Source organism: Corythoichthys intestinalis, chromosome 17, assembly GCF_030265065.1.
Source record: "Corythoichthys intestinalis isolate RoL2023-P3 chromosome 17, ASM3026506v1, whole genome shotgun sequence".
Classification (NCBI taxonomy): domain Eukaryota; kingdom Metazoa; phylum Chordata; class Actinopteri; order Syngnathiformes; family Syngnathidae; genus Corythoichthys; species Corythoichthys intestinalis.
The window spans coordinates 39,708,404-39,721,023 of NC_080411.1; the positions used below are offsets into that span (position 1 = coordinate 39,708,404).

The 12,620-nt window shown below is 40.3% G+C and overlaps 2 protein-coding genes across 2 annotated transcripts in view; one reads left to right on the forward strand and one right to left on the reverse strand.

Annotated features, from left to right (window-relative positions):
- Window positions 1-2,507: 2,507 nt before the first annotated feature.
- On the reverse strand, window positions 2,508-3,885 carry htr1ab (5-hydroxytryptamine (serotonin) receptor 1A b). Its single transcript, XM_057819329.1, has one exon. The coding sequence runs from the start codon at window positions 3,853-3,855 to the stop codon at window positions 2,611-2,613; it is 1,245 nt and encodes a 414-aa protein (XP_057675312.1). The 5' UTR covers window positions 3,856-3,885; the 3' UTR covers window positions 2,508-2,610.
- A 4,328-nt stretch (window positions 3,886-8,213) lies between these two features.
- c6 (complement component 6) overlaps window positions 8,214-12,620 on the forward strand; it is a 54,067-nt gene continuing 49,660 nt past the window's right edge. The window contains exons 1-2 of the mRNA XM_057818303.1: window positions 8,214-8,576; window positions 8,752-8,924. Of these exons, the coding sequence (XP_057674286.1) occupies window positions 8,454-8,576; window positions 8,752-8,924 (296 nt within the window). The 5' untranslated portion in view covers window positions 8,214-8,453. The remainder of the gene's footprint in view (window positions 8,577-8,751; window positions 8,925-12,620) is intronic.

Consider the following 12,620-nt stretch of genomic DNA (forward strand, 5'->3'; position numbering starts at 1 on the left):
ATCACACATCAGAATTTCATGAGAATACTTTGGTTCGAGTCTTATCTCAAACTTTTTTTCATTATTTTTATCCCAAACCACTTTTACATTACAATGCTTTAGTTTGAGTCTAGAGGTGCTCCAGTGTCCCCCAGAAGTGGACCCACTCTTAGATAGCTCCCCATTTTTCAATAAAGAGACCTGCACTTCAAAATATTTTTGAAAACAAAGGCATGAATCGAACGTTGTATAACCGGAACCAATACACATGAAAGTTAGTACAAGTCAATACAGATTTTATTTATCTATTTTTACATTGATTATTTAGCTTATTAATCAATTAGGTTCATATTCTTGAGAAATGTAGATGGGACCCTCGTTTAAAATTCTGTTTTGTCCCGTCCTCAGCAAAAAGTGTACATGCAGGTTGTGCTGTTATAGTGTCCCTACAGATGTTGAGACCAAACGTGTGCCCTTGGTAATTTGCCTTAGATTGTTTACTGTAATCCAGTGTGAGAAGAAAATGAAGAAATGTTGAATAACTGAGATAATACTAGCTTTTTTGCTCATCGTGGAAATCACCTCCCTGAAATTACTGACTCAGTATAATGGCATATTGTATTGTTTTCAATTAGTCTTCATGTTTTGCTCGTCTGTACTCTATACCTAATTAAAAGTATATAAATGGTAATACAATTTTAAGTCTTTTCATCTAAAATCCAATAACCTCGAACTATATCCAATTTTCCAATAATTTAGTAAAAATTCTGTCTTAAAAAAAATATATTATGAAACATGTTTAATTGAAAGTGAACAATCATTTGGCTATTTTAATGAAATGAACTGAATAATTGTGTTATTTCACCTCTCATCTTATTAAAAAACCAATCCATGCACAAACTTATCTCAATACTTACACTTTGTTTGTGTGCAGTATGGTTGGGAAAGGCTGTGATATAATTGCTCTGACAGCAGAGTGCCCACAGTACCTCTGCAGGGCAAGTTTGATTAAACAATGAGTCCAATCTGTGCACTTCACCTCTTTCAATAGGCATGATGTCTTGTCTCGTTCTGCTTCGGTTGCATTCAGCTGTACGTTTCCTATAATGTATGCTATTCGAGGCCACGGTAGTTTAACACTCATGATCTGATTTTGGTTGAGAGGCAGAAAACAACCTGGGCTTCCATATATCTTCATTGCGTTTGAATTTAAATTCAACAAAACTATACTAATGTAAATGTACTATAAGATAGACATAATTTTTTGCATTGGAAATGATAAAAGATTTATTTATTTTTTACAAATTAAGTGAAGCTGGATGATTTGTCGCTGTAGAGCTAATTATTTTTCACAGCACTACATTGGAATTACTGAGCAAGCCACAATCAATTGATTGTTCAACAGATAATTGAAAATGGATAAATAGATGCAGTGTTGGAAAACGTTACAAAAGCGAAAAAGACTTTCTCTAGTAATTGTTGAATTTAACATTGATTGGAGCAATTTTGACATCAACAAGAATGGCAAAACTGAACAGAAGAAGAGTGTTGGGGCGTGGGGAATCTGGCCTCGGTTTGAGAAGAGTTTATTGACAGTTATGGCAATCTACTCTGTGTGAATAACAAATACAAAATAAAAGAAGAGAAAATGATGGAAAAGAATACACCTGTCTTTGTGCGTGATGGTTCCCAGCTGTAGGCCACTCAAATACACCTCTGTATTTTGTGTCGCAACAGGCCTTTGATCAGGTAATTGCCCCCTCGGCTGCGGAGTTTGCATCTCCCATTTGTTGCTATGGCAACAACCTCTCCAGCATCCATTTGGTAGCACCATACACTGCCTTTCAAGTTAGACTTACTAGTATACTGTTTGTTATGAGACTAAGAGTGACAGAAAGAAAGGGCACGCAGACGCACCCTGACCCCTAAGGCAAACATATTTTGTTGACTGGTGATGCTCATGACAAAAGGAAAAAGAAATGAGATATTTTTCAACAATTTTCAATGAACAGTTAAATGACACGACTTCTGGGACATAAGGCCCGATGTCATTGTCAATCAATTTCCTTGATTTTCCTCCAATAATATGTTTTAATGGTTAATTTGAGTTCAAGCTATTAGTTTCAGGAAATGATTTTTAAAGGGAAGTTTCGGTTAGGTATTTTAGATCTCATTTTTTTTCATATTTATGTTTTAGAAAACTGAAAGAAACCACACAGTTGCTACCTAAATAGACATTTAAATTTCTCTATTGAGTTGTAAACAATATATAGTTGATGTTATCAATCTTTAATCAATCTAAAATTTTTAACCAACATTGTAAATCACAAACTTTTTTTGTTTATTTTTGGGAGGAGGGACATTTTTGAATACCCACATTATAATGTTGTTTAAAATCACACAAATAAGACCAGCAGATATACTCTTATGTGGGTCATATAAAAAGTAAGTGAAAACAAGTTTTAGTATATCTTTATTGAACGTTACAAATCAAGATGCAGACCAAAGTTTCAACAATATACGCACATACCACTGGTAATAATAAATACTGGTTTCGATGATGACGGCAGAGTCAAAGTCAGGGTATTTTCTTTAATGATTAACCATGTGTTCAGGGCTTTAATTCTAGATTTAGGGTCTGCAGAAATGACACTTGATGATCTTCTTGAAAGCCCCCTGAAAGTCTTTGTTGAAGTAAGCGTAAATGATGGGATTGAGCAGTGAATTGGAGTAGCCAAGCCAGTTGATCACGTCCTCCAGCCAGCGTGGCATGTAACACGACTCCTGGCAGAAGGGCATGACGAGGGCGACAATAAAGAAGGGCAGCCAGCAGAGGATGAACGTGCCCATGATGATGCCCAGCGTCTTCACCGTTTTGCGCTCCCGAGCCAGAGCGATCTTCCTTTTGGCCTCAGTTGCCTTTTCGTGTCTGCTCTCGAACAACGGCATAGTGCTCGGGGTATTAGGGAGCGGAAGACTGCCTTTCAGACTACTGTGAACCTCGATGATCTCAAGAGATTCTCCGTCTTCGGCGTGTTTCACCGCGCCGTTGATGCACGGAACCGGGCGCGGCTCCACGCTCCGTTTCCAGCTTTTAGTCTGCGCCTCTCTGGGTGTCTTTTTGTGGAAGAGTGCGGGAGATACAGCCGAGCAGGAGTCGGCCACTTTCTTTTTTTCACTTTTACGCACAGTCCTTCTGATGCGGAATCTTGCAGCTTTAAATATCCGCCCGTATAGAACCAACATAAGCATGAGCGGGATGTAGAAAGCACCAAAAGTGGAGTAAATAGTGTACCAGAGGTCTTGTCTAATCTTACACTGTTTCGGGTTTTTTCTGTCTTCTTCCACGTTGTTCGGCTGGGAGCGCATAATCAACATAGGCGGCACTGAAATGGAAAACCCAACCAGCCAGGTGACGCTGATCAGAACTGCCGCTCTCCGTGGTGTTCTCTTCTTTAGATAGTCAATGGGTTCGGTAATGGCCCAGTATCGATCCAGTGCGATGGCGCACAGGTGCAATATAGACGAGGTGCAGCATAAAACATCCAAAGAGATGAAAATCTCGCACGGAATTTGTCCCAAAGTCCACCTGTTTAAAACCTGGTACAATGCCGCCATGGGCAGAACTAACACCGACACCATCAAGTCGGTGACAGCGAGAGAACCGATCAAATAGTTGGCCACGTTCTGCAACGAGCGCTCCAACGCGATGGCCGCAACCACACACGCGTTCCCAAAAATTGCGCACAGGATGAGCGCGACAAGGAGGAAAGAGGTGAGAACCTGGTAACTCAACCTCACTTCTTCTTCTTTTGTGGTTTGGTTCAAAGGAAGGTCAAATTGAGACAAAGTTGTTGTGTTGTTTGCGTTCTCCATGCCGGTTTAACTGTATTTCGAGTTGGTAGAGAGCGCACTATCCCACCTTGGAGAGCACATATCGGAATACTCAACCGGTTGAGGCTCACCGTTTGGAGAGAAAGGGGCTTATTTATACCATTGCGTCACTGTGTGTGAGGGTCTAGGGAGGAATCTGTGGAGCTGCTTGCTTCTGTGAATATTGTTGAAATATTCCAAAATATTGTATTATATACTAGTCCTTCTCCAAAAATTAGCATATTGTGATAAAGTTCATTATTTTCTGTAATGTACTGATAAACATTAGACTTTTATATATTTTAGATTCATTACACACAACTGAAGTAGTTCAAGCTTTTTATTGTTTTAATATTGATGACTTTGGCAAAAAAGTCAAGAAAAATAAAAAAATCCCTATCTCAAAAAATTTGCATATTTCATCCGACCACTACAAAAAAAGTGTGTTTCAATACAAAAAAAGTCAACCTTCAATTAATTATATCAGCTATGCACTCAATACTTGGTCGGGAATCCTTTTGCAGAAATGACTGCTTCAATGCGGTGTGGCATGGAGGCAATCGGCCTGTGGCACTGCTGAGGTGTTATGGAGGCCCAGGATGCTTCGATAGCGGCCTTAAGCTCATCCACAGTACTGGGTCTGGTGTCTCTCAACTTCCTCTTCACAATAGCCCACAGATTCTCTATGGGGTTCAGGTCAGGAGAGTTCGCAGGCCAATTGAGCACAGTAATGCCATGGTCAGTAAACCATTTACTAGTGGTTTTGGCACTGTGAGCAGGTGCCAGGTCATGCTGAAAAATGAAATTTTCATCTCCATAAAACTTTTCAGCAGATGGAATCATGAAGTGCTCCAAAATCTCAAGATAGCTAGCTGCATTGACCCTGCCATCCAGCAGCTGACATGGCACCCCAGACCATCACTGACTGTGGGTACTTGACACTGGACTTCATGCATTTTGGCATTTCCTTCTCCCCAGTCTTCCTCCAAACTCTGGGACCTTGATTTCTTAATGACATGCAAATTTTGCTTTCCTCTGCAAAAAGTACTTTGGACCACTAAGCAACAGTCCAGTGCTGCTTCTCTGTATCCCAGGTCAGGCGCTTCTGCTGCTGTTTCAGGTTCAAAAGTGGCTTGACCTGGGGAATGCGGCACCTGCAGCCCTTTTCCAGGTTTCTGCAGGTCCACTAAGGTCTGGAATCGGCCCTTCTCCAAAATCTTTCTCAGGGTGCGGTCACCTCTTCTGGTTGTGCAACGTTTCCTGCCAGACTTTTTCCTTCCCACAGACTTCCCTCTGAGGTGCCTTGATACAGCACTCTGGGAACAGCCCATTCGCTCAGAAATGTATTTCTGTGTCTTAGCCTTTTGCTTGAGGGTGTCAATGATGGCCTTCTGGACAGCAGTCAGGTCGGCAGTTTTGGCCATGATTACGGTTTTGAGTAGTGAATCAGGCTGGGAGTTTGTAAAAGCATCAGGAAGCTTTTGCAGGGGTTTTGAGTGCATTTATTGATTCAGATGACTAGGTTAGTAGCCTGTTTAGAGTACCTTTTCATGATATGCAATTTTTTTGAGATAGGGATTTTTGGGTTTTCTGGACTTTTTTTTGCCAAAATCATTAATATTAAAACAATAAAAGCCTTGAACTGCTTCAGTTGTGTGTAATGAATCTAAAAATATGAAAGTCTAATGTTTATCAGTACATTACAGAAAATAAGGAACTTTATCACAATATGCTAATTTTTTGAGAAGGACTAGTACAGTGTTGTTAATCTTACTTGACAAAAGTAATTAATTACAGTTATAAATTACTTCTCCCAAAAAGTAATTGAGTTAGTAACGTAGTTACCTCCATTAGTTACTCGGCAAAATAACTGACGTTACTTTCATGTTCTGCACATTATTACATGATCCATTCTATTACTATCACGTCAAATTCTGTGAGAAAAAAAAAAGCCTTTTTCCTGATGTACTGAACCGTGACTTGTGTGAACGGTCACGCTCCTAATATACATATGAAAAAGTATCTGAACCTTTTGGAATTTCTCACATTTCTGCATAAAATCACCATCAAATGTGATCTTTGTCAAAATCACACAGATGAAAAAACTCTGTCTGATTTAAATAAAACCACCAAACATTTATAGGTTTTCATATTTTAATGAGGATAGTACGCAAAAAATGACAGAAGGGGGCAAAATAAGTAAGTGAACCATCACATTTAATATTTTGGATGGAAAACATGGCAAACATGACAGGAAAACATGACACCAAGCTTAAAAGAGTGACCTCCGTGAGGTTGGCCCCCTCATCGGACGAAAATTTATAGAAAAATTATGTCGTTCGTTTGTAGTAGGTTTGTGCTCGTTTGTGCAGATTTTTTTTTTGTTTTTGCTAATATCGTTTTTGAGATATTAACAATATTTTTTCAGTCAATCTGAGGTCAACTAGCCCCCCATCTTGATTAAAAATGGCTAAAAATTGTCAATCATTTGTGCTACATTTCTGCTGTAAATATTTTCGTTTGTGCAGCTGTCGTTTTTGAAATATTGAGATATTAATTTCCGTTGATGACGTAAATCACAGCACCTTCGTCGCTGCTGACGAAGCGTACCGACTGTCTCAATAACAGAGGGGTTTCCCAACAACTAGCGCAAACATAGCATAAATGAATGGCACCATTTTAGGTCCATTTTGCAACACATGGGAGGTTGCGTGACATCATCACCCGAAATGTATATCTAAAAAACGATAGCAGCTCAGACATTTTTTACAGCACAAACCAGCACAAACATAGCACATACGATTAACAGTTTTTAATCAAAATGGGGGGCTGGTTGACCTCAGATTGACCTATACAAGAATTGTTGATATCTCAAAAATGATAGCAGCACAAAAAAAAAAAAAAAAAAATGTTTTCAGCACAAACGAGCACAAACCTAGCACATACGAATGACATAAATGTTCTACAAATTTGCGTCTGATGGGGGGCTAACTTCCCGATGGTAAAAGAATGAATTGGCAGCCAAAGCTCAGCTTTACTGTTGGCTCAGTAGTCAGCACACATGACTGCCACAGTGAGAGCTTAGGTTCAAACACCATTTGGAGAAGGGAGAAAAAAACCATAGGAAAATAAAAATAATCACCACGATCACCGTAAGAGCTTTTCCTCTTCCCGAGGGGCCGCTAGACTAGATCAAAACTCACACAGTTCGCTTATTACATACAACAAATTGAAGACAGTTTTTGTTATACACTTATCCACTTTTTTAAAGCAACACTAGGCAACTTTTTAACCTCAATAAAATATTTTCAAAATATTTCTAATTATATATCGACAACTACTTGAATGACACCTCTTTTATATCTTGAGGGGCTCTGTATCGTTTTCACTGGCACTAATTAACTTTGAGGAGGATGGCACAAACCCTGCCACACACAAAAAAAACTATAAACGTCCTGAATGATTTACGGCATAAGTCACTTCCTCCTTTCCTCATTCGTTATAAAGACCGAAGTCGATGCGAACGCTTTTGCGCGAATGCTGCAAAGATGGCAGAGCAACAACAACAAAAGAGACAAAAAGTTTTGTCTGAGGAGGGAAAAAAAGAGAGGCTACTCTGATATACAGAACAAACACTAGCCTGGCTGACGAGTTCGGGTGGGGCTGGGGGGGGTCCAGCCACACTGCCACTCTCGTGCTTACCGTCATATGCTATTGTTTAGCCCAACTGGATTCATTACCTTTATACTATTCATCCTTCATACAGCTGCTGGAAACAGAAATGTTTAATCCATCTGCAGAAAACCGGAAAATTGGTTTTTGATTCATTGATGATTTTACGACACTATTCGGGTGTGCGCTGGTTTTCATGGGAGACGCAGCGCTGGTCCACATGGGAAACGCAGTCTTTCTTAAGGCAACACACAACTGCTTTTGTCCACCAGCGTCGCTAAAATCGACCAAAACTGAAAAGTGTTGCTTTAAAAAGTGGACTGGAAAATGCTTGCAATTATAATTAATTATATTATTATTATAATTAATTAGGTATTTTAGGAAGGAACATGAAGTCGATGCAAATGATTTGCTTTCGTGGGCCACACACAATCATTTAGCGGACTGGGTCAGGGCCCCTCACCTTGAGTTTGACCCCATGAAAAAAGGCAATAATATGCTAATTTATGTACCAATTTCTGGGGGGGGAAACCCGTACTGTAAGTATTGTACTTTTCAAGCGAAATTCATGTTAATTGGATCGCAGCTATAGCAGCTTTTCCTGTGCATATATAGCACGTTAAGGGTTAACACTCAGCCAGGCGGGAGGGTGACGACTTGTTTCCCTCCTCACACGTGAGCGTGCGGCGGAAGACGTCGGAGCCTCCCCCTCGGCCTTCACGAGCGGCTGAAGGTGACTCTCCTCTCGGCTGGGGGATGCAGAGGGAGCTGCTGGCGGTCCTTCCGCCCCATAACACTGTCCTCAAACGGGGAACATCTGTTCGCCTCAGCCGTGTCTCCAGACGTTGACTACGCGGTTCTGCGGTGTTTTTGTGCTCTGCTGAGAGGACACAGCAATCCTCCAGAAAAGACGGGCGCTCTCTGCATGCATGAGTTCTGCACCGTGCGGGCGGAAAAAGCGCCCCAGATCTGCAGGCAGCGTCTTGCCCATCACGAGAGGACCGCAGACGGACTCGGAGCACCGAGAGAGCGCTGTGGACGGCAGCAGAATGGTAAAGGTTTTTTTCCCCCCCCTTCACATAAAAATGTGAGATGGAGCTGATTATACTGCATGCAGGTGTAAGGCAGTCGGAAGGCGACAGATGCTTTAAAAGCGCGATGCACGCAAACAGCAGTCTTATCCCTGCTGGTGTACTAGAAAAACATCAAACCGATCATTTTCTTCAGACTGTGCAGGAATTCAACACCCTGGTGGCGCTGTACCGGGAACAGGTCATTTCTGTCGGTGAGATGTCAGCAGACTGCCCATCTCTGCGTGCTCAGATGCACTATACGCGGGCTAAAGGATGCTCCATGGCCCGGACTGCGCACCAAGACCTCGCCCTCATTGCTGTTTCTGGGTAAGCAAGGTCCTATGGAACCCTTTTTGGCAATCAAAAGAAAGCATGTTTCTTATTAGAATAGAATAGAATAGAATTTATTTGGCATTATACATAGTACAATGCAAAGTCACATGGTTTGCATCAACAAAGATGAGAGGAACTCAAAGCAGCTCTTGGATTTGCAATAATGACTGGTATATCAGATGCCCGTTTGGAACTGGACTATAGCGTGACATATGCAACTGAGAATAAACATACAGTGAGGAGCAGAGGTATTTATACCCCTTGTGATTTTGTAAGTTCACTCACTTAGAAAATATGTAAAGGTCTGACATTTCAATCATTGATGCCTTTCCACTTATAGAGACATAAACTAAAAAAAAAACATCCGGAACACACATCGTATATGATCTTTCAATATTTTATTTGTAATTTACTGGGGTTCATAAGTATTTGTACCCCTGAGAAAATCAGTGCTAATATTTAGTGCAGAAACCTTTGTTTGCAAAATAAGGTCAGAAGCTTTCTGCAGTTCTTCACCAGGTTTTCACATATGGAAAAAGGGATTTTGCCCCATTCCTCCACACTATTCTTTTCTATATCTGTGAAATTTCGGGGCTGTCATTGACAAACACCAAGTTTCAGCTTCATCCAAAGATTTTCTATTGGAGTCTGGAGACTGGCTTGGCCACTCCAGAACCTTGATATGCTCTTTACGACACCTATCCTTGGTTATTCTGGCTGTCTTCTTCGTGCTATTGTCATGTTAGAAGACCCAATCGTGACCCATTTTCAATGCTCTAACTGAGGGAAGCAGGTTATTCCCCCAAATCTCCCAATACATGGTCCTGGTCATCCTCTCCTTAATACAGTGCAGTCGTCTAGTCCCATATGCAGAAAAACACCCCCAAGCCATCCCCATGCTTCACAGTAGGGATGGTACTCATCATTCTTCTGCCTCCAAACACTATGAGTGGAATTAAGACCAAAAAGTTCCATTTTGATCTCATATGACTACATGACTTTCTCCCATGACTCCTCTGGATCATCCAAATGGTCATTGGCAAACTTAAAACGGGGCTGTACTTGTGCTGGTTGAAGCAGGGGAATCTTCCATGCTGTACATGATTTTAAACCATGACGTCCTCGTGTATTACCAACAGTAACCTTGGAAATGGTGGTGCCAGCTCCTTTCAGGTCATTGACCAGAATGATCCTCCTGTGTAGTTATTGGCTAATTGCGCACCATTCTTAGGATCACTGAGACCCTACGAGGTAGATCTTGCATGGAGCCCCAGTCCGAGAGAGATTGACAGTCATTTTAGCTTCTTCCATTTTCTAATAATTGCTCCAAAGGTGGATTTTATATCACCAAGCTGCTTGGCAGTTGCCCCGTAACCTTCTTCCGCCTTGTAGAGGTCTACAATTCTGTCTCTAGTGTCTTTGGACAGCTCTTTGGTCTTGCTCATGTTAGCAATTGGATTATGACTGACTGTGGGGTGCACAGGTGACAATAATGAGCTGAAACAGGTGGTGGGTGGGTAGGTGGGTGCTTTTTCTCATGCGGGAAAGGACTTTTTTAAGGTAGACTGACAACCCTTTGAGTGTTAAAATTATTGATGATTCTAAGGGGTAAAAATACTTATGAACCTCAGTGAATTACAAATAAATTATTTTTAAAAATCATACATTTGATTTCTGGATTTTTTTTAGATTGTCTCTATCAGTGGAAATGCATCTATGGTTGAAATTTCAGACCTCTATTTTCTAAGTGGGTGAACTTGCAAAATCAAAAGGGGTGCAAATACTTCTGCTTCTCGCTGTATGTCCTAATAACATAACATTTAAATTCAGATTTACATTCAGATTCAAAAAAAGTATTAGCTCTCACTCTGGATGTAAAACCATATGTCTTTTTCTTACTGAGCTCACAGGTGAGCTGGAGTCAGTGGTTGAGCAAATGTTAACAGGACCCATCAGATTGGGGTGACGTTAATGGACAATTATTCACATTCTCTTCAAGATGATCATCCGATGTGTGTGCAGGTTCAAGAGAATTTTTTGTGGGCCCCTCCAGACAAAAGGCCCAGATATTTTAACAATTAGAACACTATAATACAACTTCTTGCGTCATCTTACCTTTCTGTTTGACCCTCGCTGAACCACCCCTATTTTATGCCCGCAAACCCCTTAGAGGCCTGGGTGTAGGGTCACACCAAGAGTACCCCTTAAATGGTACCTTGGTTGGAGTTATTCCAGTTTTTAACCCAAAGTGAATTACACCAAGAACCAATCACAAGCCAATCACAGGGCTCATGCAGAGAAACAACCAATTTGCACTCACGAGGACCTTTGTTTTTGACAACCAGCGCAAATACGCCACATGCGTTTTTGATTTTGGTCAACAAGCCAGTGCTAAGATAGTTGTATTGGCACTGTGAGCATGTGTCTTTGCTGTGCAAGCGGAGTTGAGTAGAGTAACCAAAATTTTTATTCAAGCAAAACTAGAATAACTTCAAAATAATATTACTCAAGTAAGAGTAAAAGTAGTCATTCAAAAAATGTAATCAAGTACAAGTAAAAAAAGTATCCAATGAAAAGAATACTCAATTAATGAGTAACATTTTGAGTAACTGCTTATTTTTGTTTGATTTTTTTTTTTAACAATGGTATTTTTTTTGTCTCAGCACATTCTTATCTATATGAACTGTTGTTATAATGATACTGTACAATCACCCATTACATAACCACATTAAGACAAAGAATTTTAGAAAATCATAAAAGAGAGAAAAAACCAGTAATGAAGCATTATTCGTCCAAAGCGCATGAGTGCCCTGCCCTCTAGTGGAGAAAATAGTTCCTGGTTTGAGTAGTGAATACTATAGTTCCTTCATAGTTACTATTATGAAATTAAAAGGATCATATCTCCGGTTTTCCGTGGTCAATCGGCGCCAAATAAAAACTGGGAGAGTGTTTTAAACCTGCACTTTCGATTCAGGTGGAGGGCAGCGCTCTATGTCAAATAATTCATTTGTTACGGCTCTGGTTACGGTGCTTTAAAGACACGTGATTGAATAGGCTTGTGTGATCATAGAACGGCAAGCTTGCGTCTAATTGGTGTAATGGTATCATGTGATAATTGTTGTGACGTCTCATTGGTGAAATTAGTAGTGCTACTCTTAGGCCTCCCTTAGGCATATACTGGACTGTCTCAGGAAATTAGAATACACAATATTCTAATTTTCTGAGACAGTCCTGTATATTGTTCTATGTAAAGGACGTCAGCCAAGGTCGGCCCCCCACATTTTTACCACGCCAAATCTGGTCCCCTTTGCAAAAAGTTTGGACACCCCTGCTTTAAATGGTGGATTAATGTACAGGACTGTCTCAGAAAATTAGAATATTGTGTATTCTAATTTTCTGAGACAGTCCAGTATAAGTCTCCATGAGCAGCAGCATTAAAAAAATTCAGTCGTTCTATTATAAAATCCTGATTAATCATTTTTGATGTTAGTTACTAATATATGTATGTGTATAGTGTATATGGTTATATTTTCTATATTATGAGATAGTCACCTATATTTTCAGGATCAATGGCGGCCGTCACAAAACAAAGAGCTTTTTAAGTTCAAGGTTCCTGTAAATAAATGCTTAAAGCGCGCAATTTATATAGATATGGTAAAACAGTCTAGATTATTGGTTTAAAGCAAAAAA

What these genes read in the sequence shown, in the direction of transcription:
- htr1ab (XM_057819329.1), bottom strand. Translation starts at nt 3,855, where the DNA reads ATGGAGAACGCAAACAACACAACAACTTTGTCTCAATTTGACCTTCCT.